Source organism: Pan paniscus, chromosome 6 (genome assembly GCF_029289425.2).
Source record: "Pan paniscus chromosome 6, NHGRI_mPanPan1-v2.0_pri, whole genome shotgun sequence".
NCBI classification, from domain to species: domain Eukaryota; kingdom Metazoa; phylum Chordata; class Mammalia; order Primates; family Hominidae; genus Pan; species Pan paniscus.
In genome coordinates this window covers 94,213,682-94,240,782 of record NC_073255.2, presented here as the reverse complement: position 1 = coordinate 94,240,782, position 27,101 = coordinate 94,213,682, and the positions used below count along the sequence as shown (strand labels likewise).

Genomic DNA, 27,101 nt, shown 5'->3' with positions numbered 1-27,101 from the left:
CCATCCTGTCCTGTTCCTCTGCATATGTGGGTCTCTAGAGTCCCCAGGGATGAAAGGCCTGGTGGGGCAAGGGAAAGCACATTCACTTAGCCCTAAGGGTTTGCTGAGTGACATGCCATTTTTTTTTTTTTTTTGAGGTGGAGTCTCGCTCTGTTGCCCAGGCTGGAGTGCAGTGGCATGATCTCGGCTCACTGCAACCTCTGCCTGCCTCCCGGGTTCAAGCAATGCTCCTGCCTCAGCCTCCCGAGTAGCTGGGACTACAGGTGTGCACCACAATGCCCAGCTATTTTTTGTATTTTTAGTAGAGACGGGGTTTCACTATGTCAGCCAGGTTGGTCTCAATCTCCTGACCTCAAGTGATCCGTCCATCTCAGCCTCCTAAAGTGCTGGGATTACAGGCATGAGCCACTGTGCCCAGCCTCTTTTTTTTTTTTTTTTTTAACATTTTATTTTATTTTTTCTTTTTCTTTGAGATGGAGTCTCACTCTTTCATCTAGGCTGGAGTGCAGTGGCGCCATCTTGGCTCACTGCAACCTCTGCCTCCCGGGTTTAAGTGATTCTCCTGCCTCAGCCTCCCAAGTAGGTGGGACTACAGGTGTGTGCCATCATGCCCGGCTAATTTTTGTATTTTTAGTGGAGATGGGGTTTCACCATGTCAGCCAGGCTGGTTTCGAACTCCTGGCCTCAGGTGATCCTCCCACCTTGGCTCCCAAAGTGTGGGATGACAGGCGTGAGCCGCCGCGCCTGGCCTTTTTAACATTTTAGTTTGAGATAATTTTAAATTTTCAGAGGAGCTGCAAAAGTAGTGCAGAGTTCCCAGACACCCTTTGCCCAGTTTCCCCTTGTATTAACTAACATCTTTTTTTCTTTTTTTTTTTTGAGACAGAGTCTCTCTCTGTCAGCCAGGCTGGAGTGCAGTGGCACAATCTCGGCTCACTGCAACCACTGCCTCCCGGGCTCAAGCAATCCTCCTGCCTCAGCCTCCCGAGTAGCTGGGATTACAGGGGTGTGCCACCATGCCCGGCTAATTTTTGTATTTTTAGCAGAGACGGGGTTTCACCATGTTGGCCAGGCTGGTCTTGAACTCCTGACCTTAGGTAATCCACCCGCCTCGGCCTCCCAAAGTGCTGGGATTACAGGTGTGAGCCACCATGCTCGGCCTAACTAACATCTTCTATAACCATGGAAGAGTCACTGAAACTAAGAAATTCACCCTAGTACAATACCATTAACTATACTACACAATGAATTTGGATTTCACCAGTGTTTCCACTACTGTTTTCCTCCTTCTGTTCCAGAGTCCAATCCAGGATCCCACGCTGCACCGACTGCAATGTCTCCTTGGCCTCCTCCCGTCTGTGACAGTTCCTTAGCCTTTCCTGCTCTTTCATGACCTTCACACTTTGGAAGAGTCCTGGTCAGGTACTTTATAGAATATCCCTCAATATGGGTTTGTCTGATGTTTTCCCATGATTAGACTGAGGGTATGCACGTCAGGCAAGAAAACCACAGAGCTGGCTGGGTGCAGAGGCTCACACCTGTAATCCCAGCACATTGGGAGGCCAAGGCAGGAGGATCACTTGAGCTCAGGAGTTTGAGACCAGCCTGGGCAACACAGCAAGACCCTATCTCTGCCAAAAAATTAAAAACTTCGCTGGGCATGGCAGTGTGTGCCTGTAGTTCCAGCGACTCAGGAGGCTGAGGCAGGAGGGTCACCTGAGCCCAGGAGGTCAAGGCTGCAGTGAGCTATGATTGTGCCAGTGCAATCCAGCCTGGGTGACAGAATGAGACCCTGAGAAGAAAAGGGTGAAAAGAAGGAAGGAAGGAAAGACAGAAAGAAGGAAAGAAGGGAGAGAGAGACACAGAGAGAGAGAGAGAGAAAGAAAAAGGCCAGGTGTGATGGCTCACACCTGTAATCCCAGCACTTTGGGAGGCTGAGGTGGGAGGATCACTTGAGGTCAGGAGTTCGAGACCAGCCTGGCCAACATGGTGAAACCTCATCTCTACTAAAAATACAAGAAAAATTAGTGGGATGTGGTGGCAGGCTCCTGTAATCCCAGCTACTCAGGAGGCTGAGGCAGGAGAATCACTTGAATCCAGGAGGCGGAGGTTGCAGTGAGCTGTCATCATGCCACTGCACTCCAGCCCAGGCAACAGAGTGAGATCCTGTCTCAAAAAAAAAAAAAAAAAAAAAAAAGATGTCTAGATAGGCTCACAGTTCTGCAGGTTATACAAGCATGACACTCACATCTGCTTAGCTTTAGGTGAGGCCTCAAGAAGCTTTCACTCAAGGCGGAAGGGGAAGGGGAAGGGGAAGGGGAATCAGGCGTGTCACATGGTGAGAGAGGGAACAGAGAGAGCCAGGCTCTTTTAAACAACCAGCTCTCACATGAACTAACAGAATGAGAACTCACTCATGACTGCGGGGAGGGCACCAAGCCATTCATGAGGGATCCGCCCCCGTGACCCAAACACCTCCCACTTGGTCCCATATCCAACATCTAGGATCACATTTCAACATGAGATTTGGTGGAGACAAATATCCAAACCACATCACCCTATAATTACTTTCCAGTATGGAAAGTTCCAGACAAAAACAATCATCACCAATCTATGATTCCTGACTTCTCTTTTTTTTTTATTTTGGAGACAGTCTTGCTCTGTCGCCCAGGCTGGAGTGCAGTAGTACAGTCTTGGCTCACAGCAACCTCCACCTCCTGGATTCAAGCAATTGTCCCACCTCAGCCTCCCAAGTAGCTGGGATTAGCACACCACCATGCCCAGCTAATTTTTTGTACTTTAGTAGAGATAGGGTTTCACCAAGTTGCCCAGGCTGGTCTTGAACTCCTGAGCTCAGACAATCCGCCGCCTCAGCCTCCCAAAGTGCTAGGATTACAGGCATGAGCCACCGTGCCTGGACTTTTTTTTTTTTTTTTTTTTTTTTTTTTTGAGATGGAGTCTCGCTCTGTCACCCAGGCTGGAGTGCAGTGGTACAATCTCGGCTCACTGCAAGCTCCGCCTCCCGGGTTCACACCATTCTCCTGCCTCAGCCTCCCGAGTAGCTGGGACTATAGGCGCCCACCAACATGCCCGGCTAATTTTTTTTGTATTTTTAGTAGAGACAGGGTTTCACCGTGTTAGCCAGGATGGTCTCAATCTCCTGACCTTGTGATCTGCCATCTCAGCCTCCCAAAGTGTTGGGATTACAGGCATAAACCACCACGCCCAGCTTTTTTTGGGGGGGGGGGGAAAGGATCTCACTCTGTCACTCAGTCTGGAATGCAGTGGTGTGACCATAGCTCATTGGAGCCTCGAATCTCTCAGGCTCAAGCGACCCTCCCACCTCAACCTCCCAAGTAGCTGGGACTACAGGCGCATGCCACCACACCCAGCTAATTTTTAAATTTTGTTTTGTAGAGATGGGGTCTCACTATATTGCCCAGGCTGGTCTCAAACTCCTGGGCTCAAGCAATCCTTTCGCCCCTGCCTCCCAAAGTGCTGGAATTACAGGCATGAGTCACCATGCCCGGCCAATTCCTGACTTCTTACAAAGCCCTTGCCCATGTGCAGTCTCACTTGACCCACGCATGATGAAATTGATATTGATGGAATGCCTATGGTATTAAGTGGCAATTACAGACCGACGGGAGAATGATGGATCATTGGTGATAAATACACAAAAACCCAACCAAACAAAGACAGTTACTCCAGGAATAACAAAAATGTGTGCAGGAAAGGAAAAGGATTCCAAGTACACAAGGAACTCAGCTGCCCCTATAGCACTTAGAAAGTCATGATAAAGTCAACAGTGAACACAGAGTTAAAACTCTGTGGGGACAGGGGAAAATATTTGTCATGGGAAGTGAGGGGATATTTGAGTAAGTGAATGTTGGATCTTTATCTTCCATAATGGCAGGTTCATAACAATGGCTACAAACTATAGCAGTTAAAAGAATTAGCCGGGGCCCGGTGTGGTGGCTTACACCCATAATCTTAGCACTCTAGGAGGCCAAGGCAGGCAGATCACTCGAGGTCCGGAGTTCAAGACCAGCCTGGCCAACATGGTGAAACCTGTCTCTACTAAAAATACAAAAAAAAAAAAAAAAGACCAGGCGCGGTGGCTCACACCTGTCCTCCCAACACTTTGGGAGGCCGAGGTGGGCAGATCACTTGAGGTCAGGAATTTGAGACCAGCCTCACCAACATGGTGAAATCCCATCTCTACTAAAAATACAAAAAGTAGCCAGGCATGGTGGCAGGCATCTGTAGTCCCAGCTACTCAGGAGGCTGAGGCATGAGAATTGCTTAAACCCAGAGGTGGAAGCTGCAGTGAGCTGAGATCACGCCACTGCATTCCAGCCTGGGTGACAGAGCGAAACTCTGTCTCAAAAAAGAAAAAAAAAAAAAAAAGAATTAGCTGGGGCCAGTCATGATGGCTCACACCTGTAATCCCAGCACATTGGGAGGCTGATGTAGGAGGACTGCTTGAGGCCAGTAGTTCAAGATCAGGCTGGACAACGTAGTGAGACCCCATTTCTAAAAAAAATTATTTAAAAATTAGATTAGTTTTGCAAGGAAGCCTTATGGTAAAAAAAAAAAATTAAAAATAAATAAATAAAAATAAATTAGCTTAGCATGGTGGTGCACACTCCTGTAGTCCCAGCTATGTGGGAGGCTGAGGTGGGAGGGTCGCTTGAGCCCAAGAGTTAGAGGTTACAGTAAAGTATGATCATACTACTGCACTCCAGCCTGGGCAATAGAGGAAGACTCTGTCTCTAAAAAGAAAAGAAAAAAAAGATTAGCTGATTACTTGGTTGTTTCTGGGAATCAAAAAATGGTTGGAAAAGGAGAAAAAGGCTGAGAGAATGCTGTTTTTTGGTAACAAGCCTGTATAACTATTCGGTTCTGGTAACTCTGTACATGTATACCTTTAATGAAAATAAAATACAAAACAAACAAATCAAGATCAGCAACTGATAACAGGCAGACACAAATGCCAGTCCTCCGACTTGGAGCCAACATTCTTCCTGGCCTATCTCTACCCTTGCTCTCCAGCCTTTGCCTTTCCAGACTGGATAGTTCTGTCTGCATCCCTCATCATTTTAGTTGTCACTTCTGAGTTGGCTTTGTGCCATAATGTCTTTCTTGAGGTCACAGAACCAAAAACACACAGATTGCTCCAAGCATGCAGTTCTCCCAAGGCCCTCAACAAAGGCGGGTCACAGTCCAGGTAAGCACCTCCTGACATTTCCCAGTAATTCTTTCCGTGGTTCTGCTCGCCACTCTCCAAAACTACACAGCTGCAAACTCAGGGAGTTCCCACCATATATCCTTGCCCAGATATCCCTCAACTCAGGCCTAATCAGGGAGCAGATAAACCCAGAGACAAGGATGCATTAATCTACTTATCCAACATCTGTGCCAAAGAGTACCCTAGCCCCCAACACTTAGATGCTGGCCTCATACAGTGGCTCACACCTGGAATCCCAGCACTTTGGGAAGCCGAGGTGGGAGGATCGCTTGAGCCCAGGAGTTCAAGGCCAGCCTGGGCAACATAGAGAGATCCTGTCTCTATTTAATAAATTAATAAAAATTAAAGAGAAAGAACCTTAGATGTTACTAAGTACTAGTAAGAGAAGACTAGGCCGGGCGTGGTGGCTCATGCTTATAATCCTAGCACTTTGGGAGGCCAAGGCGGGCGGATCATGAGGTCAGGAGATCAAAACCATCCTGGCTAACACGGTGAAACCCTGTCTCTACTAAAAATACAAAAAATTAGCCAGGCAAGGTGGCAGGCACCTATAGTCCCAGCTACTCAGGAGGCTGAGGCAGGAGAATGGCGGGAACCTGGAAGATGGAGTTTGCAGTGAACCGAGATCATGCCGCTGCACTCCAGACTGGGCGACAGAGCGAGACTCCATCTCAAAAAAAAAAAAAAAAAGAAGACTAATAGGAGCTGGTATTTCTCAATGCTCACATACATGTCAGGCACAATGTTGAGGACTTTTCATGCTTTCTATCGTTTAATCCTTTCCACGACCCTATACTGTCCAGGCTGGTGTCGAACTCCTGGGCTCAAGTGATCCACTCGCCTTGGCCTCCCAAAGTGCTGGGATTAAAGCATGAGCCACCACGCCTGGCCCTCCGCGCTCTTTTAATGGATCTCTACTGAATGGATTCAGATTGACCCATGTCTGCCATCCTCTCTGCAAAACAGTCTGCCTGATACCCATAGCAGGTAAACTGTCTGGGTCCAAAGTCCAGGCTCAGAACCTCTCCAGTCTTTAGACACAACCTAGACCCAGACACAAGGCTGGGTCTCCCTCAGGTTTGGACTATTACTTGTGGCATGGACCCTAGGGGAGTTATTTTTCCTTTTCTAATCCTCGGCTTCCTCTAGGAAACTGGATTAAATCAGAGACCACACATTAGACAACTCCAGGAACTGGGAAAATAAGGCTCAATGCATGAAGCTGGTGGAAGACGATAGAGACGATAGAGAGTGGTGGGGACTCTGGCAAACCAATGTGTTTACGCACGGGCTACAGGTTTCAAGTTTTTTTGTTTTGTTTTGTTTTTGTTTGTTTGTTTTTTGAAACAGAGTCTCGCTCTGTCACCCAGGCCAGAGTGCAGTGGTGTGATCTTGGCTCACTGCAACCTCCGCCTCCTGGGTTCAAGCGATTCTCGTGCCTCAGCCTCCCAAGTAGCTGGGACTACAGGTGCCTGCCATCATGCCTGGCTAATTTTTGTATTTTGAGTAGAGATGGGGTTTCACCGTGTTGGTGAGGCTGGTCTCAAAATCCTGACCTCAAGTGATCTGCCCGCCTTGGCCTCCCAAAGTGCTGGGATTACAGGCGTGAGTTACCATGCCCAGACTCAAGTTTCTTCTTAAAAGTTAAAGGGAATCTCTCTGAGCCTACTCTGGCTCTAAAGGCTGACCCCCACTTCTAAAAGAAGTTGAAGAAACATATCTGTGGCTGCCAGCCTGCAATCACTTATTAAATAATCTCTCAGGTCCCTGCCAGGTCTAACTTTCTCTATGTCAAACAGGTTTAGTCGTTTGGGGCACAGGTTTACTGCAATAGCATGATATTCAGACACTCCATGTGGCCTCTGATTTAGTGTCAAAAGGTTTTTCTCCTGGCCTGGGCAACATAGCAAGACCTCATCTCAGCCGGGTGCGGTGGCTCACACCTATAATCCCAGCACTTTGAGAGGCCGAGGTGGGCGGATCACCTGAGGTCGGGAGTTCAAAACCAGCCTCACCAACATGGAGAAACCCAATCTCTACTAAAAATACAAAATTAGCTGGGTGTGGTGGAACATGCCTGTAATCCCAGCTACTAGGGAGGCTGAGGCAGGAGAATCACTTGAATCTGGGAGGCGGAGGTTGCGGTAAGCCAAGATCGGGCCATTGCACTCCAGCCTGGGCAACAAGAGCAAAACTCCATCTCAAAAAAAAAAAAAAAAGACCTTATCTCTACAAAAAATCAAAAAATTAGCTGGTCACAGCCATGCATGGTGGCTCACACCTGTAATCCCAGCACTTTGGGAGGCCAAAGCGGGTGGATCACTTGAGGTCAGGAGTTTGAGAGCAGCCTGCCCCAAATGGTGAAAACTCATCTCTACTAAAAATATAAAAAATAGCCAGGCATGATGGTGGGTGCCTGTAATCCCAGCTCCTCAGGAGGCTGAGGCAGAATTGCTTGAACCTGGGAGGTGCAGGTTGCAGTGAGCCGAGATTGCACCACTGCACTCCAGCCTGAGCAACAGAGCAGGACTCTATCTAAAAAAAAAATTAGCTGGGCATAGTGTCACACATCTGTAGTCCCAGCTACTCAGGAGGCTCTAAGAGGATGGCTTGAGCCCAGAAGTTCGAGGCTGCAGTGAGCTATGTTCACACCACTGCACTCCAGCCTGGGTGACACAGCAAGACCCTGTCTCAAAAAAAAAAAAAAAAGTTTTTCTGGAGAATTATTTTTGTTATATGCTACAAGCTAGGCCTACTGGGAAGGCCAGGATCCAAAGACACTCCCAAAGTTGTGCAACGCTCAGCCTGTGCAACTGTACCTGGGAGCCCTAAGCAGAGGACAGAAGATGGTAAGTGGGCAGAAGTAACCAATTGCAAAAAGTCTTCCTTATTGGGTAAGTTATCTGGGTGAATAACTTTGGGAAACCAGTTCTTCTGGGGGGGCAAAGGCCCATGTGATCAATGCAGAAGTTACCCACAGAAGCTATGTGCAGCCACTGTTAACCAGGAGAGAGGGTCTCATAGAGAGGGAAGAGGCAAACAGGATCCCATGTGCAAGCTAAGAATCAGGACAGCAAAGCTAGCCTAACAAGGGCCAGGTGTCAAAAGGCAGTGGGCTCCAACAGGGCTGCTACCTCAGTAGTGTAACTGACAGTGTAACTGACAGGCTGCTGCTTCAATAACTGCACGCTAGGCGTGGTGGCTCACACCCGTAATCCCAGCACTTTGGGAGGCGGAGGCAGGAGGATCACTTGAGGCCAGGAGTTCAAGACCAGCCTGGCCAACATAGTGAGACCCCCCCACGTCTCTAAGAAAAACGTTCAAAATTAGCCAGGCATGGTGGTGTGCATGTGTAGTCCCAGCTACTTGCGAGGCTGAGGTGGGAGGATTGCTGGAGCCCAGGAGTTTGAGGCTGCAGTGAACCATAATTACACCACTGCACTCCAGCCTGGACGACATAGTGAGACCCTGTCTCTAAAAAAATAAAAATAAAAAATAGTAATAACTGCACTTTCACAGAATCACTAAGTCTGTAAGCCTCTGGGACAATCTCATCCAACACCCCTCATTACAGAGCCAGACTGAAGACCTATAGTTATAGTGGGCAGGGACCAGGCAGATCAGAGACAGCCACAGCTTGGAGAAGTAAGACTTCCCAATTCCTAATCCAGTGCTCTGGGAGCTCTTGGCTCCTCTGCAGCCAAACCCAGAATGCTGGGACATTCCAGACCACCACCATGAGCCTGAGTAAGTATCCGGATGCGGCAGGCCTACCCTGGGGGAAGCACCTATTTACTTCCCGTTCCGTTTCCTAGCTGTAAGCTCTCTTTCCAGCAGAGATGCCATCATGACCCTACAGTTGCACTGGGATTTCCCACTTTCCTTTTTCTAATAGACAGCATAGCACTTGATAAAAAAAATTTTTTTTTAAGGTTAAGTAAATTATATCTGTGATCCCCAAACTTGGAATTGCAACAAAGAACTCCATGGCTCAGCAGGAAAAAAAATGTTTTGAACAGGCTACTGAATTGTTTTTCCAGGATAAGACTTCTGTGCATGAGTGCCAGGGGTGGAAATCCAGTGTTTGATCCGCAGCCACGACAAGCACCAATGAAACGACAAGTATTCCTGTAGGTCTGAAAGGGTGGCCTGTCTGTCTATGCAGCGAGACATGGGACCCATCAGGCCTCCTGCCCTGAAGCAGGAGTTACCTGTTATCCTGTATTCATTTTCTATCACTGTTGTAACAAATTACTGCAGGCTCAGCAGCTTAAAACAACAGCCATTTATTGGGAGGCCGAGGTGGGCAGATCATGAGGTCAGGAGTTCGAGACCAGCCTGGCCGACATGGTGACACCCCATCTCTACTAAAGATACAAAAAATTAGCTGGATGTGGTGGTGCGTCCCTGTAATCCCAATTACTCAGGAGGCTGAGGCAGGAGAATCCCTTGAACCCAGGAGGCGGAGGTTGCAGTGAGCCGAGATCGCGCCATTGCACTCTACCCTGGGCGACAGAGCAAGACTCCATCTCAAAAAACAAAACAAAAAACAAACCCAGCCATTTATTATCTTACAGTTCTGTAGGTGAGAATGCAACAGGTCTCACTGGGCTAAAATTGGGGCATCAGCAGCCCTGTCTTCTGTCCTGGAGGGCCTGGGAAAATCTGCTTCCAAGTTCATTCAGGTTGTTGGTGGAATCAGACATCTTGCAGTGCCAGGCCCAAGGTCCCCGTCTCCTTGCTGGGTCTCAGCCAGGGGCCACCCTTAGCTCCTAGAGGCCTCCCTCTGGTCCTCCCACATCTCAGAGTTAGCAGCTGTGCATGAAACCCTTCTCATGCTGGGAAACTCCCTTGTGCTTGTAGCTAGAGAAGTTGCTCTGCTTTTAAGGATCTATGTGATTAGACTGGGCCCACCTGGATCATCCAAGACCCTCCCTGCTTTAAGATCCTTAATTACATTTGCAAAGTCCCTTCTGCCATGTAGAAGGCCTCCTGTTCTGAAGGTCCTTCTGCAATCCTCCCACCTCAGCGTCCCAAGTAGCGGGGACTATAGGTGTGTGTCAGTGCGCCCGGCTAATTTTTTTATTATTATTATCATTTATATATAGAGAGAGAGAGAGAGAAAGAGAGACAGAGTCTCGCTCTGTCACCCATGCTGGAGTACAGTGGCGCAATCTCAGCTCACTGCAACCTCCGCCCCCGGGGCTCAAGCAATTCTCACCTCAGCCTCCTGAGTAGTTGGGATTACAGTTGTGAGCCACCACACCCAGCTAATTTTCATATTTTTAGTAGAGACGGGGTTTCACCATGTTGGCCAGGCTGGTCTCGAACTCCTGACCTCAGGTGATCCGCCTTGGCCTCCCAAAGTGCTGGGATTACAGGCGTGAGCCACCGCACCCAGCCTATTTTTATTTTTTGAGGCTGAGTCTCACTCTGTCGCCAGGCTGGAGTGCAGCGGTGCCATCTCAGCTCACTGCAACCTCTGCCTCCCGGGTTCAAGCGATTCTCCTGCCTCAGCCTTCTGAGTAGCTGCAATTACAGGCACCCGGCACCATGCTTGGCTAATTTTTGTATTTTTAGTAGAGACAGAGTTTTGCCATGTTGGCCAGGCTGGTCTCCAACTTCTGACCTCAGGTGATCTGCCCGCCTTGCCCTCCCAAAGTGCTGGGATTACAGATGTGAGCCACTGCACCCAGCCTAAAAAACTGCCCAAAGTGCTGGGATTACAGGCGTGAGCCACCATGCCTAGCCATCACCACTAATTTATTTTCTATTTAACAGACATCCTCAGCCTTAGCTGGGATAAAGCCCTCTGCTAGATGCTGGGGCAATATACTAAAAGTTGAATGAGAAATTTAGGGCCTGTGTGCCAGTAAGGAAGGTAGACACAAGACACGAATGAATGGAAGCCACAACTTGGGCACGTGGAATAGCAACACTCTGAGTCTGGCTAACAACAGGGCTCAATTTCCTGGCTGCAAGTTACAGCAGCTCTAGGAAGATGCTGCTTGCAGATGCGTGGTTCATAAATCAAACGCTTCCCAATTCTAGGGCAGCATCAGGAATGCTTCCAAGGGGAGGCAGAATTTGAGAGAGACCTCAAAGGATGCATCAACAGGGTAAGGGGCAGGTTCTTAGACACTGTCTCCTACTCTGACTCTGTGGGGGGAGTTCTGTTGTGTTGGTTATTTTTAGGGGCAGAGTCTCACTCTGTCACTCAGGCTGGAGTACAGTGGTGCCATCATAGCTCACTGCAGCCTCCAACTTGGGCTCAAGCGATCTTCCCACCTCAGCCTTCCTGGTAGCTGGGAATACAGGCATGCACCACCACACCTGGCTAATTAAAAAAATTTTTTTGTAGAGACAGGGTCTCACTATGTTGCCCATGCTGGTCTCAAACTCCTGGCCTCAAGTGATCCTCTCGCCTCAGCCACCCAAAGTGCTGTGATTACAGGCATGCGGCACCACGCCCAGCTAGGAGTTTTTTGTTTTTTTCTTTTAAGTTTGTATTTTGAAATATAAAGAACACTGCACAAAACCGTATTGCTTAATGAATTATCAAAAACCATTACCGAGGCTAGCAGAACGCTAGAAAGGGAGGGTCTCAGAAACTCCCTTTCCCCACCCTCCCAATCACCAACCTCCCCTGCACCCAAAGATAACTTTTACTGGTCTTTTATGAGAATCACTTCCTTTTTTCTTTACAGTTTTACTATCTAAGCAAGCAAATTGAAGTATACAGAAAATGTCCTTTTGTGTCTGCCTTTTTCTTCACTCAACATTCTGTTTGCAGCGTTCATCCGTGTTGTTGAATGTAACTAAAGTTTATTTTCATGGGTGTATAGTATTCTGATGAAAGACTATATTATGTATACATCCATCTACTGTTCACGGGCTTTTGGTGTGTTTGCAGGTTGGGACTATTATAAAATATGATTATGAATATTCTTCTAAATGTCTGTGGGTGCATGTGCTATGCATTTTTTTTTTTTTTTTTTTTTGAGACTGAGTCTCACTCTGTTGCCCAGGCTGGAGTGCAGTGGCACAATCTCGGCTCACTGCATCTCCATCTCCCGGATTCAAGCAATTCTCCTGCCTCAGCCTCCCTGTAGCTGGGATTACAGGCATGCACCACCCTGCCCAGTTTTTGTTTGTTTGTTTGTTCATTTGTTTGTTTGTAGTTTAGCTGAGACACGGTTTTACCATGTTGACCAGGCTGGTCTGGAACTCCTGACCTCAAATGATCTGCCTGCCTTGTTATCACAAACTGCTAGGATTGCAGGCGTGAGCCACCGCGCCCAGCTGTGCTTGCATTTCTGTTGGGTATATAACTAGCAGTGGTATGGCTAAATTACTGAGGATGCCTGTCTTTAGTTTTAGCATAACACTAGACATTATCCAATGTGGTTGCCCCAGTTTACAGTCCCACCTGCAGTGCCTGGGCATTTTTTATTTTTTTTTTCTTTGAGACGGAGTCTCGCTCTGTCTCCCAGACTGGAGTGCAATGGTTCGGTCTTGGCTCACTGTAACCTCTGCCTTCCGGGTTCAAGCGATTCTCCTGCCTCAGATTCCAGAGTAGCTGGGACTACAGGCACATGCCACCACACCTGGCTAATTTTTTGTATTCTTAATAGAGACAAGGTTTCACCTTGTTAGCCAGGCTGATCTCGAACTCTTGACCTCGCGATCCGCTCACCTTGGCCTCCAAAAGTGCTGGGATTACAGGCATGAGCCACCATGCCTGGCCGGGCATTTTTATCACCCCACATCCTTGCCAATGCTTGGCACTGTCAAGTTTTCTTTTTTTAATATTTTTAATTTCAGCCATCCTGATGGGCATGTAGAGGTATCTCATTAAATGTTTTTCTTTTTTTTTTTTTTTTGGTAGACAGAGTCTCGCTCTGTCCACCAGGCTGGAGTGCAATGGCACGATCTCCATCTCGGTTCACTGCAACCTCCGCCTCCCAAATAGCTGGGATTACAGGCACGCCCCACCATGCCTGCCTAATTTTCATATTTTTAGTAGAGATGGGGTTTCACCATGTTGGCCAGGCTGGTCTCGAACTCCTGACTTCGGGTGATCTGCCCACCTCAGCCTCCCAAAGTGCTGAGATTACAGGTGTGAGCCATTGTGCCTGGCCAGTACCTTATTAAATGTTAATTTGCATTTTCCTGATTGCTAATGAAGCTGCACACCATTTCATAAGTTTATTGGCCATTTGTTTATCCCCTTTCATTAAGTATCTCCTGCTTATTTTTTTTTTAATTAAGTTTGTCTTTTTGTTTGTTTTTGAGACACAGGTCTCACTGTGTCACCCAGGCTGGAGTGTAGTGGTGTGATCATGGCTCACTGCAGCCTTGACCTCCCCAGGTCCCTGGCATCAGTCTCCTAGGCCAAGTAGCTGGGACTATAGATGTACACCTAAGTTTTTGTATTTTTTGTACAGGCGGGTTTTCACCATGTTGCTTAGGCTGGTCTCGAACTTCTGGGCTCAAGGGATCCGCCCACCTCAGCCTCCCAAAGTGCTAGGATTACAGGCATGGGCCACAGTGCCTGGCCTTTTCTTTCTTTCTTTCTTTTTTTTTTTAAGTTTTTTGTTTGTTTCTCTTAAATTTTTTACATATTCTGGATATAGGCCCTTTGATAATTATGTGTGTTGCAAATATTTTCTTCTGGGAGGAATTTTCAGTGTCCAAATAAGTCAACTGGAAAAGACTTAGCAAAATAAGGCTGGGCGCAGTGGCTCACGCCTATAATACCAGCACTTTGGGAAGCCCACGCGGGTGGATCACCTGAGGTCAGGAGTTCGAGACTAGCCTGGGCAACATGGTGAAACCCCGTCTCTACTAAAAATAGAAAAATTATCCGGGCATGGTGGCATGTGCCTGTAGTCCCAGCTATTCAGGAGGCTGAGACGGGAGAATTGCTTGAATCCAGGAGCAGGAAGTTGCAGTGAGCTGAGATTACACCACTGGATTCCAGCCTAGGTGACAAAGCGAGACTCCATCTCAAAAAAAAAAACAAAAAAACTTAGCAAAATAAATGTCTGTACCTTTTCTAAGTCACACATATCTAAGCCACTGACCCGGCTTCCGCTTTAAAGGGAGATACAGAAAGAAAGTATAAAATTTGGGGCCAGACAAGCCAGGTTCAAACCTCAGTTCTGCCACTTCCAGAGTGCTCTCAAACAAGTCTTTTAATCTCTCTGAGCCTCAGTGTCTGTATTTGAAAACTGACCACAACCATCTACTGCATGCTTGCTCTGTGGCTTCAAAGGAGTAATGTGTCAACACGCCTTTAAACTATAGTGTTAGTTGTTGTTAAACACAAGCCATAGGCCACACTGGCTTCCTGAGCTGTCTTGTGGCAGTATTAGCAGAGGCAGCAGCAGCAACCTTTCTGATCCAAGAAAAGATGCCATTCTCTCTTCCTCTGAGCCAGCAGACACCTTAAATCACGGTCCCTCTCCCCTCACAAGTCCTGCCCACACACTGGGAACAGAGCTCCTCCCTGGCTGCCCAGGCAGGAAAACAGGAAACAGCCACCACCCTGCCGGGAGGTGGGGCTGACAAGTTCTCTTTCCCAGGTGGGCATCTCTCCAGGTCATCAACCCTCCTTGATGCAGGAGGAGAGCTGGCCGCCAGCCCACTGCACAAGGCTGTGCCCGCTGCCACACCCAGGTCTCCGCCACACCTCGCCTTGAGGTAGTGGAATAAGTGGGCCAATGAATGGGGAGCAGAAAAGAGTCTTCATCAGTGCCTTGCAGAAGTGCCAGAGGCGGAACCCTTTCAGTGCCCAAGTGGGGCAGGGAATCTGATCTCCTGGGCCATAGGGACACGCCCCATCCTTCTTAACGTGCAGCACCAACCCTTTATTTTTATTTTTTTTAATCTTCTTTTTCAGAGATGGGGTCTCTGCACTCCAGCCTGGGAGACACAGCGAGACTCTGTCTCAAAAAAAAAAAAAAAAAAAAAAAGGACAGGGACCAGGGACCAGGGATCAGGGACCCTGACGGTGCCATATCAGGCAGGGTCTCGGAGGAGGCAGCAAAAGTTTTTGAAAAAGGGCAGTTATAAAAGTAGTTGTCAGTGAAGGGGGAGTATGGTGGGGGGAAGTGGGGTGAAAAACTACCTATGGGGTACTATGCTCACTACCTAGGTGACAGGATCATTCATACCCCAAAACTCAGCGACATGCAGTTTACCCATGTAACAAGCCTGCGCATGTACCATCTGAACTTAAAAGTTGAGAAAAAAAAGTGTAGAGGAAACAGAAGAAAAAAAAACCCAAAATTCTAACAAGTGAATAAAAATAAGAAACTAGAACAGGAAAAAAAAAAAAAAGAAGCAGCATTGTTGGGCCAGGTGCAGTGACTCAATAATCCCAACAATTTGGGAGGCTGAGGCGGGAGGATCGCTTCAGGCCAGGAGTTTGAGACAAGCCTGGGCAACGTAGTGAGATCTTGTCTCTGCAAAAAAAAAAAAAAAAATTAATTAGCTGGGTGTGGCAGCACATACCTGTAGTCCCAGCTGCTCAGGAGGCTGAGGTGGGAGAATCACTTGAGCCCAGGAATTCGAGGCTGCAGTGAGCTATGATCGCATCACTGCATTCCAGCCTGGGCAACACAGCAAGACTCTATATTTTAAAAAACAAAAAAGCAGCCGGGCGCAATGGCTCACGCCTGTATTCCCAGTACTTTGGGAGGCCGAGGTGGGCAGATCACCTGAGGTCAGGAGTTCGAGACCAGCCTGGCTAACATGGCAAAACCTAGTCTCTTCTAAAAGTACAAAAATGAGCTGGGCATGGTGGCGGGCGCCTGTAATCCCAGCTACTCAGGAGGCTGAGGCAGGAGAATAGCTTGAACCCAGGAGGCAGAGGTTGCAGTGAGCCGAGATCGCGCTACTGCACTCCAGCCTGGTTGACAAGAGCGATACTCTGTCTCAAAACAAAACAAACAAACAAAAATCAGTGTTGGATTTGAGGGACACAGAACAGGTGATTTAGAGGGCAGGCAGGATGAGATGACAAAAATCCAGGCAAGATGTAATAAGAGCAGGAAATGCAAGATTCACAGGATGAATGGGTGAGACAAGTCTCACAGGGGCACTCAACAGAATGCGGCTATGAGGGCAGGAAGGAGGGAGGGCTCAGAACTGACACCAGAGAGAAGGTGGGGACCATTGTCCTGCCATGGGGCCACCCGAGGGGGTACAGTTGTCCAGTGGGAAGTGGTCACTCAGGCTGGGAAGTCAGGAGGGAGATGTGGGGAGTCAGTGCCACAGAAGTGAGAACAGAAACCATCAGACAGAGGTGAGGGCAAAGGAAGTGGACAGGAGGTAAAAGAGAAGTGGGGTGAGGACAACGCCTTGGGGACCCCAAGCATAAGGAGGAAGAGAGCAGAGGGTGCCAGGCAGTGACAGAAGGACAAACAGAGAGCATAGCTATCAACCCCTGAAAGCCTCAATTTCCTCCTCTGTAAAATAGGATTTTTTTTTTTTTTGAGACGGAGTTTCGCTCTTGTTGCCCAGGCTGGAGTGCAATGGCGCGATCTCGGTTCACTGCAACTTCTGCCTCCCGAGTTCAAGTGATTCTCGTGCCTCAGCCTCCCGAGTAGCTGGGATTACAGGCGCACGCCACCACGCCCAGCCAATTTTGTATTTTTACCAGAGACAGGGTTTCTCCATGTTGGTCAGGCTGGTCTTGAACACCTGACCTCAGGTGATCCACCCGCCTCGGCCTCCCAAAGTGCTGGGATTACAAGTGTGAGCCACCGTGTGCAGCCTAAAATAGGAATTATAATTCATACATGTGTTGCAAGGATCGAAAAGGGTGGCTCGTGTAAGGCCTTTACCATTTGCACACAGTATGTGGGCAGTAATTTTTTTTTTTTTTTTTTGAGACAAGGTCTTGCTCTGTTGCCCAGGCTGGAGTGCAGTGGTGTGATCTCGGCTCAATGCAACCTCCCCACTTTCCGGGTTCAAGCGATCCTCCTGCTTCAGCCTCCCGAGTAGCTGGGATTACAGGCACGCACCACCACGCCCAGCTAATTTTTGTATTTTTAGTAGAGAATGGGTTTCACCGTGTTGGCCAGGATGGTCTTGAACTCCTGGCCTCAAGTGATCCGCCCGCCTCAGCCTCCCAAAGTGCCAGGATTACAGGCATGAGCCACCATGCCTGGTCAGTAAATGTTGACGATTACCATTACCATCACTGGGAAGAAACTCAGGACAGTACAAAACCAGGGACCAAAAGAAAGCTCTTAACTTCCTTCTTAAGTTTTCAATACCCACTAAAGGAGCAAGGTTGGGGAGATAGAAGGGCACAGAAGTTTAAGAAGCCAGTTCTGGGCCAGGCGCAGTTGCTCCCGCCTGTAATCCCAGCACTTTGGGAGGCCAAGGTGGGCGGATCACTTGAGGTCAGGAGTTAGAGACCAGCCTGGCCAACATGATGAAACCCCGTCTCTACTAAAAATACAAAAATTAGCTGGGCATGGTGGCGCACGCCTATAATCCCAGCTACTCCTGAAGCTGAGGTGAGAGAACCACTTGAACCCAGGAGTCACATGTTGTAGTGAGCCGAGATGGCGCCATTGCACTCCAGCCTGGGTGACAGAGTGAGACTCCAACTCAAAAAAAAAAAAAAAAACGCCAGCTCTGATTGTCAAGTAAATGGAAAAATGGGGTTCACGAGCAGCTCTCCTTGCAAGAAGGCACCTGCTCAGACTTCAGGCAAGGTGTGACTTCTTTGTGCACCTGCTCCACAAGCAGAAGGGGTGGGGCGCCAGGTTCAAGGCTCAGGGTGCTACACAGCCTGGCTCTGAGCATTTGCATTCCTAAAGAACAAACCTGACACAGATGCTTCTTACCTGCAGGAAGCAGGCTTAGGGCCATCTTGGTTTTCTGAGTATAACCAGAACCAACTGAGCCACCCAAAGTCTGTGGGGTGCCAGGGGTGTGGGAACCCATCAGGACCCATGGTCACCATCTTGATTGCACATGAGAACCACCTGGGACTTTACAAAATGTCAATGATCACCCCATACCAATGAGACAGAATCCTTATGCAGGGGGCCCAGAGAAACAGTATTTTATTTTTTTAAAGAGCTCTCCAGCCAGGGTTGAGAACCGCAGATCCTTCTAGCCCAGCCCTAAAATTTTTTAGCTGCTGAACTAAGGCTGAGCATCTGCTTAAGATCATGAGCAAGAGGGCAGAAGTACCCCCAACATAAACATGAAAAAAAGGACTTTGCCATTTGGTTGTGAAGTCCTGGCTTCTCGGTTCACTCGCTGTGTGACCTTGGACAAGTCACTTAGCCTCTCTGAGCCTGAGCTATTAAAATGAAATCATAGATATAAATCACCCAGCATGTTCCTGGTACCCAGCAGGCCCTCAATAAATATTTGTTTCTATCTCTTTCTCTCTAGGATCTAAGGCTCTTCTCAACGCAGGATGCATTAAGATCCTTTGCTCTGACGTATGCGCCATCCACCGATTTTTTTTGTTTGTTTCTGGCTTTTTTTGTGTTGTTTTTCCTTTTACAGGGTCTGGCTCTGTCACCCAGTCTGGAGTACAGTGGTGTGATCACGGCTCACTGCAGCCTCAACTTCCTGGGCTTAAACAATCGTCCTGCCTCTGCCTGCCGAGTAGCTGGGACTACAGGCAGCACCACCATGCCCAGCTAATTATTTGATTTGATTTGATTTTTTTGTAGAGACAGGGTCTCGCTATGTTGCCCAGGCTGGTCTCGAACTCCTGGGCTCAAGCCATCCTCCCGCCTCAGCCTCCCAAAGTGCTGGGATGATAAACATGAGCCACTGCGCCCGGCTCACCCAAAGAGATTTTGACTCTCTAAAGGTTTGTTCCCCACTCCGTGTCTTTTCCTCTAATCCCAGAACTCACCTACTACAGAGCACTGTTGCTCAAACATCAGCGTACACAGAGTACCCAGGGCTGTGGTGAACACAACAAGTCCTGATTCAGTAGTTCTGGGTGGTGCCCGACATCCTAATGGCCCTGGTGATGCTGGTGTTTCGGGGCCTGACCACATCAGAGCCCCAAGGCTTGTCCAGGAGCCCCACAGTGGCCAGTCTGCCTCCCTGCTGACTCACGAGCCCCCCAGAGCCAGTCTCTTTATCTTACTCATCTCTGTGTCTCCTCCACGGTATGTGCTCACTAAACGGACGGTGAAGAAATAAACAAACCATGGAGAAAACCATTTTCCAGCTAAGTAAAAACAGACTATTTTATTTGTCCTGTGATTGACAGCCCTCCTGGCTGATTCCAGAATTGCCCTCTTGGCTGGTGGGAGGACAGTGTGGTCGAACGGGCCTGACACTTGGAACCTAGAGTCCTGGTTTTGAATTCTGGCCCTTCCACTCACCCGTGGGATGACCCTGGGCACGTTACCAAGCTCTTTGAGTCACGATGTCCTCATCCATAAAATGAAAATGATAATGACTGACCATCGTGTGGTCCCAATGATGGCTAGAAACATGCTTTATAAACTGTAAAGTACTCCTGATAAGGTCTCCTTATTACGGCTGGGTTTTCTTTTCCTTTCTTTTCTTTTCTTTTTTTTTTTTGAGGGCAGGCAGTACTTTTCACTTCCCTAAAGCTTGAAGGTGGCTTGTGATGGATTGGGTGGGGAACACACCAAGGGTCTGGTTGGAGATGGGTGCAGTGGCTGGGCCATGAGGCAGGTCAGTGGTGCCTACTCTGGCAGTGACAGTGGCCAGGTAAAATGTGAGGATGGTGCGGGAGAGTTGAGGAGGCAAGGCTTCCTGGAGGAGGCTGGCAGGAGTAGGTATGCAAGGCTGGTCTGAGGGTATAGACGCCAGGACAGAAGAAGGCAGGCAGAGCAGTGAGAGTCTTTTGATGGGCATGTGGCCAGGCTCTAGACTGGGTATGCGGGAGGCAAGGCTAGACCAACAGCGACCCTGGAGCATTATAAGAAAACAAGTAATTATAGGCCGGGCACGGCGGCTCACACCTGTAATCCCAACACTTTGGGAAGCCAAGGCGGGAGGACTGCTTGAGCCCAGGAGTTCAAGACCAGCCTGGGCAACACAGCAAGACCCCATCTCTAAAAAAAAAATTCTAGGCCAGGAACGATGGCTTATACCTGTAATCCCAGCACTTTGGGAGGCTGAGGCAGGCGGCTCACCTGAGGTCAGGAGTTTGAGGCCAGCCTGGTCAACAAGTGAGACCCTGTCTCTACTAAAAATACAAAAAATTAGCCGGGCGTGGTGGCGCTCACCTGTAATCCCAGCTACTCGAGAGGCCGAGGCAGGAGAATCACTTGAACCCAGGAGGCAAAGGTTGTAGTGAACCGAGATGGCGCCACTGCACTCCAGCCTGAGCAACAGAGTGAGACTCTGTCTCAAATAAATAAATAAATAAATAAATAAATAAATAAATAAATAAATTTTAAAGATCAGCTAAGCATGGTGGCATGCTCCTGTAGTCCCAGCACTCAGGAGGCTAAGACAGGAGGATCACTTGAGCCCAGGAGTCCAAGGCAAAACTGAGCTATGATTGTGCCACTGCACTCCAGACTGGACAATAGAGCGAGACCATCTCTTACATAAAAATAAATAAAGTAATTATTAATATATCCTGTGGCCCAGGGCTGAACTACCCACCTAGGCCCAGGGTTCCCTTGCTGACCCCATTCACCACTAACCATGAGCTTCAGGATGCAGGCAAGAGCAAGACACAGACCTGCCCTCAATAAGCTCAGTGTTCAATGGGGGCCACAGAGAGAAATGATGCCAGCACAAGGTCACAGGAACTAGGAGAGGTCACCAGCCCTGCTATAGTTCAGAGGAGGGAGTGGCCAATTTTGCCTCTCTGTCTACCCCAGCCAATAAGTCTCCACTGCACCCGCTGGGAAGTTTATCTGCCTAGTCTAGATGTCTCTTTATTTATCTTCCTCCGTCACTGGAATGCCCCATCCCCTCCTCCACCCAGCAAGCACTAACTCATGCTACAAGATGTGCTTCAGTCCTCAGGGAGGGCTCCCAACCCCAAAGCCTGTGCTTTATCCACGTGCTCTTGGTAATTATCCCATTACCTAGTACCACATCTATCCCTCTAAGGAAGAGTTAATCACAGCCTGCTTGATTGCTCACACTTCTGCTGTCTCGGGTTCGTCTCCCCAGTCAGATTATAACAATAATCACTGAACTAGTGCTCCACAGTTTACAAAATGCCTTCAGGCATATTGGGCTTAATTGAATCCCCACAATAAATCAGCCAGGTAAGTATTATGTTTATTTGACAATAAGGAAACCGAGGCTTAGAAAGGTTAGACAACTTCCCAGAGACCAGAAGGCCCATATGCATGCCCAGCTGTAAGCCTCAAATGCCTTCTAACTCCAATGCCAGCATCTGCTCAGTACTCAGAGGCTGCCTGAGGCAGTGGGTAAAGGTTGAGACCGCTTCCAGCTGTGTGACTTCTGGTGAGTTACTTAACCTCTCTGTGCCTCAATCGTCCTGAGAGTAAAATGTGGCTGATACCCACCTCATCCGTCCTTGTCAAGATTTAAAAAGGTAATACAATGATGTCCTTAGAATACTGCCAAACACAATAATTAGTTAGTTATTATTATACCTTGGCTGATTCTCATGGTCTCCTAACTCATTAAATTTTTTCTAATTCATTTTTTATATCTCATAATACATTCTTCCCCTTTTTTCCCTTTGCTTACCAAGCTCTGCAACCTCATAATACATTTGATAGGTAGTCATTAAACAAAATAATTTTTTTGCAGATTGACTAACGTTGGGTTTAGGGCTGTTCTCTTTTCTTTTCTTTTCCTTTTTTTTTTAATTTGAGATGGGGTCTCACTCTGTTGCCCAGGCTGGAATGCAGTGGCACAATCTTTGCTCACTGCAACCTCTGCCTCCCGGGCTCAAGCAATCCTCCCACCTCAACCTCCAAAGTTACTGGGACAACAGGCACATGATACCACAACCAGCTAATTTTATTTTTTTTAGAGATGGGGTCTTACTATGTTGTCCAGGCTGGTTCTTTTTCTTTACTCTCCTACACCCCTAAAGAGTTTCAACACCAGAGGCTGGGTGCAGTGGCTCACACCTGAAATCCCAGCACTTTGGGAGGCTGAGGTGGGAAGATCGCTTGAGGCTAGTTCAAGACCAGCCTGGGAAAACACAGTGAGACCTCCGTCTCAAAAAAAAAAACAAAAAGTTAAAAATAAGAGTTTCAACATCAGAAAAATTCTCTTTTTCTGCTCCACTCTACTTCATCCCCACCCACCCCACCCAAGTCAAATCTGGCCAATCACAAATGTCCCACAGAATGTAAAACACCAGAAAACACTGACCTAGACTCTCCTGTTGGGCCGTCCCTGGATAGCAGGGAAACATACCACTCACGGGTGGAAACTTTCACAAACCTAATTTCTATCACTATTATGGGTCAAAGTCTTAGGCATATTTCTCTATTGCTCTAGTTTTTACTTATTTGAGACTCTAGAAGGAACGGGTTGTTAAAAAATAATATCTATTTATTTTCTTATTTCATTTATTAAAAAAAAAATAGGGCTGGGTGCCATGGCTCATGCCTGTAGTCCCAGCACTTTGGGAGGCAGAAGCAGGAGAATCACTTGACGCCAGGAGTTTGAGACCAGTCCGGGCAACACAGTGAGACCCCCATCTCTATGAAAATATAAAAATAAAAGGAATATACACACTGTTTCATGGAGCAAGAAGCCTCATGTAACTAGGCAGCTAGCAGAGGCACTAACATCCAAGACCAATGGAAAACTTCCTTCTTTTCAGGGGTCGGGTCCATGAAACCAGAGAACAAGCCTCAAACCTAGCTGGATCCTGGGAGGCAGAAGTGAAATGACCATTTCCCACTTCCCTCCTGGGGTAGGATAACCAGGTAGAGAAGACTCCCTGCTTCACACCATCCAGACACACCTGCATGGAGGCACTTTCTTTTTTTCTTTTTCTTTTTTTTTTTTTGTAGAGACAGGGTCCCACTGCTTCACACCATCCAGACACACCTGCACACGGTTTTCTTTCTTTTTTTCACTTTTTTGTAGAGATAGCGTCTCACTCTGTCACCCAGGCTGGAGTGCAGTGGCACGATCATAGCCCACTGCAGCCTCAGCCTCCTGGCTCAAGTGACCCTCATGCCTCAGCCTCTCAAACAGCTGGGACTATAGGTGTATGCCACCACACGAGGATAATTTTAAAATTTTTTCAAAATAGAGGCGGGATCTCAGTGTGTTGTCCAGGCAGGTATCGAACTCCTGGGATCAAGTGATCCTCCCACCTTGGCCTCCCAAAGTATGGGGATTACAGGTGTGAGCTAATGCACCCAGCCTAATTTTTTTATTTTTTGTAGAGACAGGGTCGCACTATGTTGCCCAGGTGGGGGGCCAAAGGTTTTCAGAATAAGAAGAGGGGATGAAGTCCTCTGGGGGTGAAAAGCTTTATTCTTTTTTATTATTATTATTTTGAGACGGAGTTTCGCTCTTGTTGCCCAGGCTGGAGTGCAGTGGCGCCATCTCGGCTCACTGCAACCTTCACCTCCCAGATTCAAGCAATTCTGCTGGCCTCAGCCTCCCAAGTAGCTGGGATTACAAGCGTCTGCAACCACGCCCAGCTAATTTTTTGTATTTTTAGTAGAGACAGGGTTTCACCATGTTGGCCAGGCTGGTCTCAAACTCCTGACGTCAGGTGATCCACCCGCCTCGGCCTCCCAAAGTGCTGGGATTACAGGTGTGAGGTACCGCGCCCGGCCAAAAGCTCTATTCTTTGAAAGATTCCATATACAGAACCTTCAGTCAGATTCTCACTGTCTTTTCTAACTAAAATCCCAAAGCCCTTTCCCTCCAACTGTGTTTGGGGGAAGTATTCCTCGCATAACACATCAGGGGACCAGCCTCTGGAGAGGGGGACCCAAATGGATCTTCAAAGGTTCCACTCTGAGCACAAGAGTGTAGAAGAAATCTGCCCCTCCAGCATTGGCACTGGGATTAAAAGAAGCGTTGTACTCTTTGAAATGGATTTTACATACAAATGAACTGATGAACACCATCAACATGTCAGCTTAATTCAGCCCAATCAATACACCAGGCATTAAAAACTCGGAGATAAAAATGGATTGTGGCTTTTTGTTGATGACACTGAGGAATTTTGGCCCCAAGCCCTGGTCAGGCAGGACAAATAGGGCAGTCTGCCTATTAGCTGTCAGGCACATCTTGGGGGATAAAACCAAGACCCCAAGTCAGGGCTCAGGGGCACCATGGTCTCCACTTTAGCCCCCAAAGTAATTTTTCCACAAAGTGGCCACACTTTGCATTTCCTACATTCCTTTTCCCTGCTCCGACCCCTTCCGCCCGGCCTCAGAGCTGACAGCTGGGGCTGGCCAGAGCCAAGCAAGAGGCATCGAGAAAGGGGGATGCTAAGGGGTGGGGGGTGGGAAGGGATGTCAATGCAACCAAGAAGTGATCGGAGGGGAAGAGAGGTCCCCTCACCCTTCACATTCCCAGCCCGGCGCCCCCACTCTCCGCCCCCACACTTGAGCCTCCAAGTGGCTCCCGTGCGCTTCCCTTGTTTAGGGGCAACCCTTCCATTCCGCCCCTTTTCAGTTCCTTCCCCTCTCACCTCATCTTGGGACTCCTGCCCGGTACCCAGCCGATCAGGCTCCTCTTGGCCACGCATCCTGCCATCTCCTCCGAGCCCGCCTCTGCCCTTCTCCCCAGGCCAGCTGGGGTACCCTGGGGTCCCCGACCTTCCTGGGATCGCCCAGATCTGCACGTCAATGCCCCCGCTCACTACACCCTCGCCCCGTCTTCAACTGGGGCCTGCAAGACTCCTACTCCCTTCAAAGCCCCTCCCGGACACCGCGTCTCTCAGGGTGCCCCAGGGATGCCCCGGAGTCCCCCGTCCTCACCTGAGTCCGCTCGAAGCTCTCGCGCTCCGCCGCCTCCAGCCCAGCGCCGACCCCGCGCCGGCTCAGCACCTTGGGCAGTGGGTTGGGCACCTGCTTCATGGAGCTGGCCATCCGATCCATGTCGCCGCGAGGAGCCGAGTCAGGGGCCCTCGGCTGCCCCGGGATCCCCACGGCGCCGCCCGCCCCGCCCTACCCGCGGGGATCCGGTGCTAACGGGACGGCTCCCGCCTGCCATTGGCTGTGAGTTCTGCCAGTCTTCCCGAGACCCCGCCCCTCGCCGAAAGGCTTCCCCGCCCGCCCCCGCCCCTTCAGGAGCCCCTCCGCTGGCTCGGCCCCGACTAGCCTCTCGGGGCCTCGAGACGCGTGGTGACTGGTCTGGAGTCCTGTCAGTCACCGTGGTCCCGCCGTTCTAGGCAGGGCCGGGGCGGCGTGCGGACGGGGCGAGGCCTGGATGGGGCGTGGCCTGGGCGGGCTGCCCTGATATGCCCTCGCTCGCCCCGCCCCCGCCCGCGCGCCGGCCTCTCCTCCCCTCGGCCGCGGTCCCCGCGCGCCCCGAGCGTGCTGCCCTCCGCCAAGCGCCGCCCACTACCCTGCCCGCTCCTGCAGGGGGCTATCCCGCGACGGCCCGTGGAGACGCGGGCCGGGCAGTGGGGCCTCCCCCGGGGGAATCCCAGCCCGCCTGCGAATAGCCCGTTAGCTCCTTCCGGGCCTGGGACCCGGGAGCGCCGGACTGACCAGCTCTGCGGCCGCAGCCCGGGAAAGCGCAGCCCCGCGGGCGGGGCGCAGCGTGGGCGCCTGGCCGGATCCGGCTCAATGGGTGGCCGCCCCCACCCAGCTCCCAGGCTTCCCCGTCCTGCACTTCTCCATTCTGCCCCTGCCCATGCCCTCTGCAAGGATCGCAGAGCCCAGGTCCCGGAGTTCGGGGCTGAGTCCGCGGGCACCTCCCGGGACCTGCCTCCCAAACCTCATCAAAGGAACCCGTCAGAGCTTATTTGTTGGTAGAAAGCCCTGTAGACACTTTCGGTTTATCTTAGGCTCTGAGCCGCGCGTCCCATCCTGCTCAGACGTCAGCCAGGGTACCAGCAAGCAGAGAGAAGTGTGATGCTTAGCAGGAGTGCTGGAGAAAGTTAAAAGTTTTCCGTTAAACTCCAATTTAGGTGTGTTTTTGTTTTTGTTTGTTTGTTTGTTTGTTTGTTTTTTGGTTTCATTTGGAGTCAGTCTCCCTCTGTCGCCCAGGCTGGAGTGCAGATCGTAACACACTGGGACCTTGAGCTCCTGGGTCCTAGCGATTTTCCTGCCTCGGCCTCTCGAGTAGCTGGGACTACAGATGCACGCCACCAAGCCTGGCTATCTTTTTTGCAGAGATGGAGTCTTTCTATGTTGCTCAGACTGGTCTCGAACTCGTGGCCTCAAGCAAGCCTCCCACCTTGGCCTCCCAAAGTACTGTGATTACAGACATGAGCTACAGCACCCGGCATAGATGTATTTTTTAAAAGTTATTTGAAACTCGGAGTAATGAATGGCACCTTTAGGCCTAACAATTTGGTGATTCAAGTGTGTGTGTGTGTGTGTGTGTGTGTGTGTGTGTGTGTGTGTGTGTGTGTTGTAAATTTGGCCAGGTGCGGTGGCTTACACCTGTAATCTCAGCGCTTTGGGAGGCTGAGGCAGGCGGATCGTTTGAGCTCTGAAGTTTGAAACCAGCCTGGGCAACATAGCAAGACTCCATCTGTACAAAAAATTTTAAAATTAGCTGGGCGTGGTGGTGCAAGCCTGTAGTCCCAGCTACTCACAAGGCAGGAGGATTACTTGAGCCAGGGAGGCAGAGGTTGCAGTGAGCAGAGATCGCGCCACTGCACTCCAGCCTGGGAGACAGAGCGAGACCCCGTCTCAAAAAAATATATACATATTTCTTTGTAGTG

The 27,101-nt window shown here is 49.3% G+C and overlaps 1 protein-coding gene across 2 annotated transcripts in view; it reads right to left on the bottom strand.

Annotated features, from left to right (window-relative positions):
- HIP1 (huntingtin interacting protein 1) overlaps nucleotides 1-25,371 on the bottom strand; it is a 205,049-nt gene extending 179,678 nt beyond the window's left edge. The window contains exon 1 of one of the 2 annotated variants that reach the window (XM_055114567.2): nucleotides 25,183-25,371. In XM_055114567.2, coding sequence (XP_054970542.1) covers nucleotides 25,183-25,302 — 120 coding nt within the window. In that variant the 5' untranslated portion in view covers nucleotides 25,303-25,371. The remainder of the gene's footprint in view (nucleotides 1-25,182) is intronic. The other variant, XM_055114569.2, reaches the window with a different exon arrangement.
- Between the last annotated feature and the right edge of the window lie 1,730 nt (nucleotides 25,372-27,101).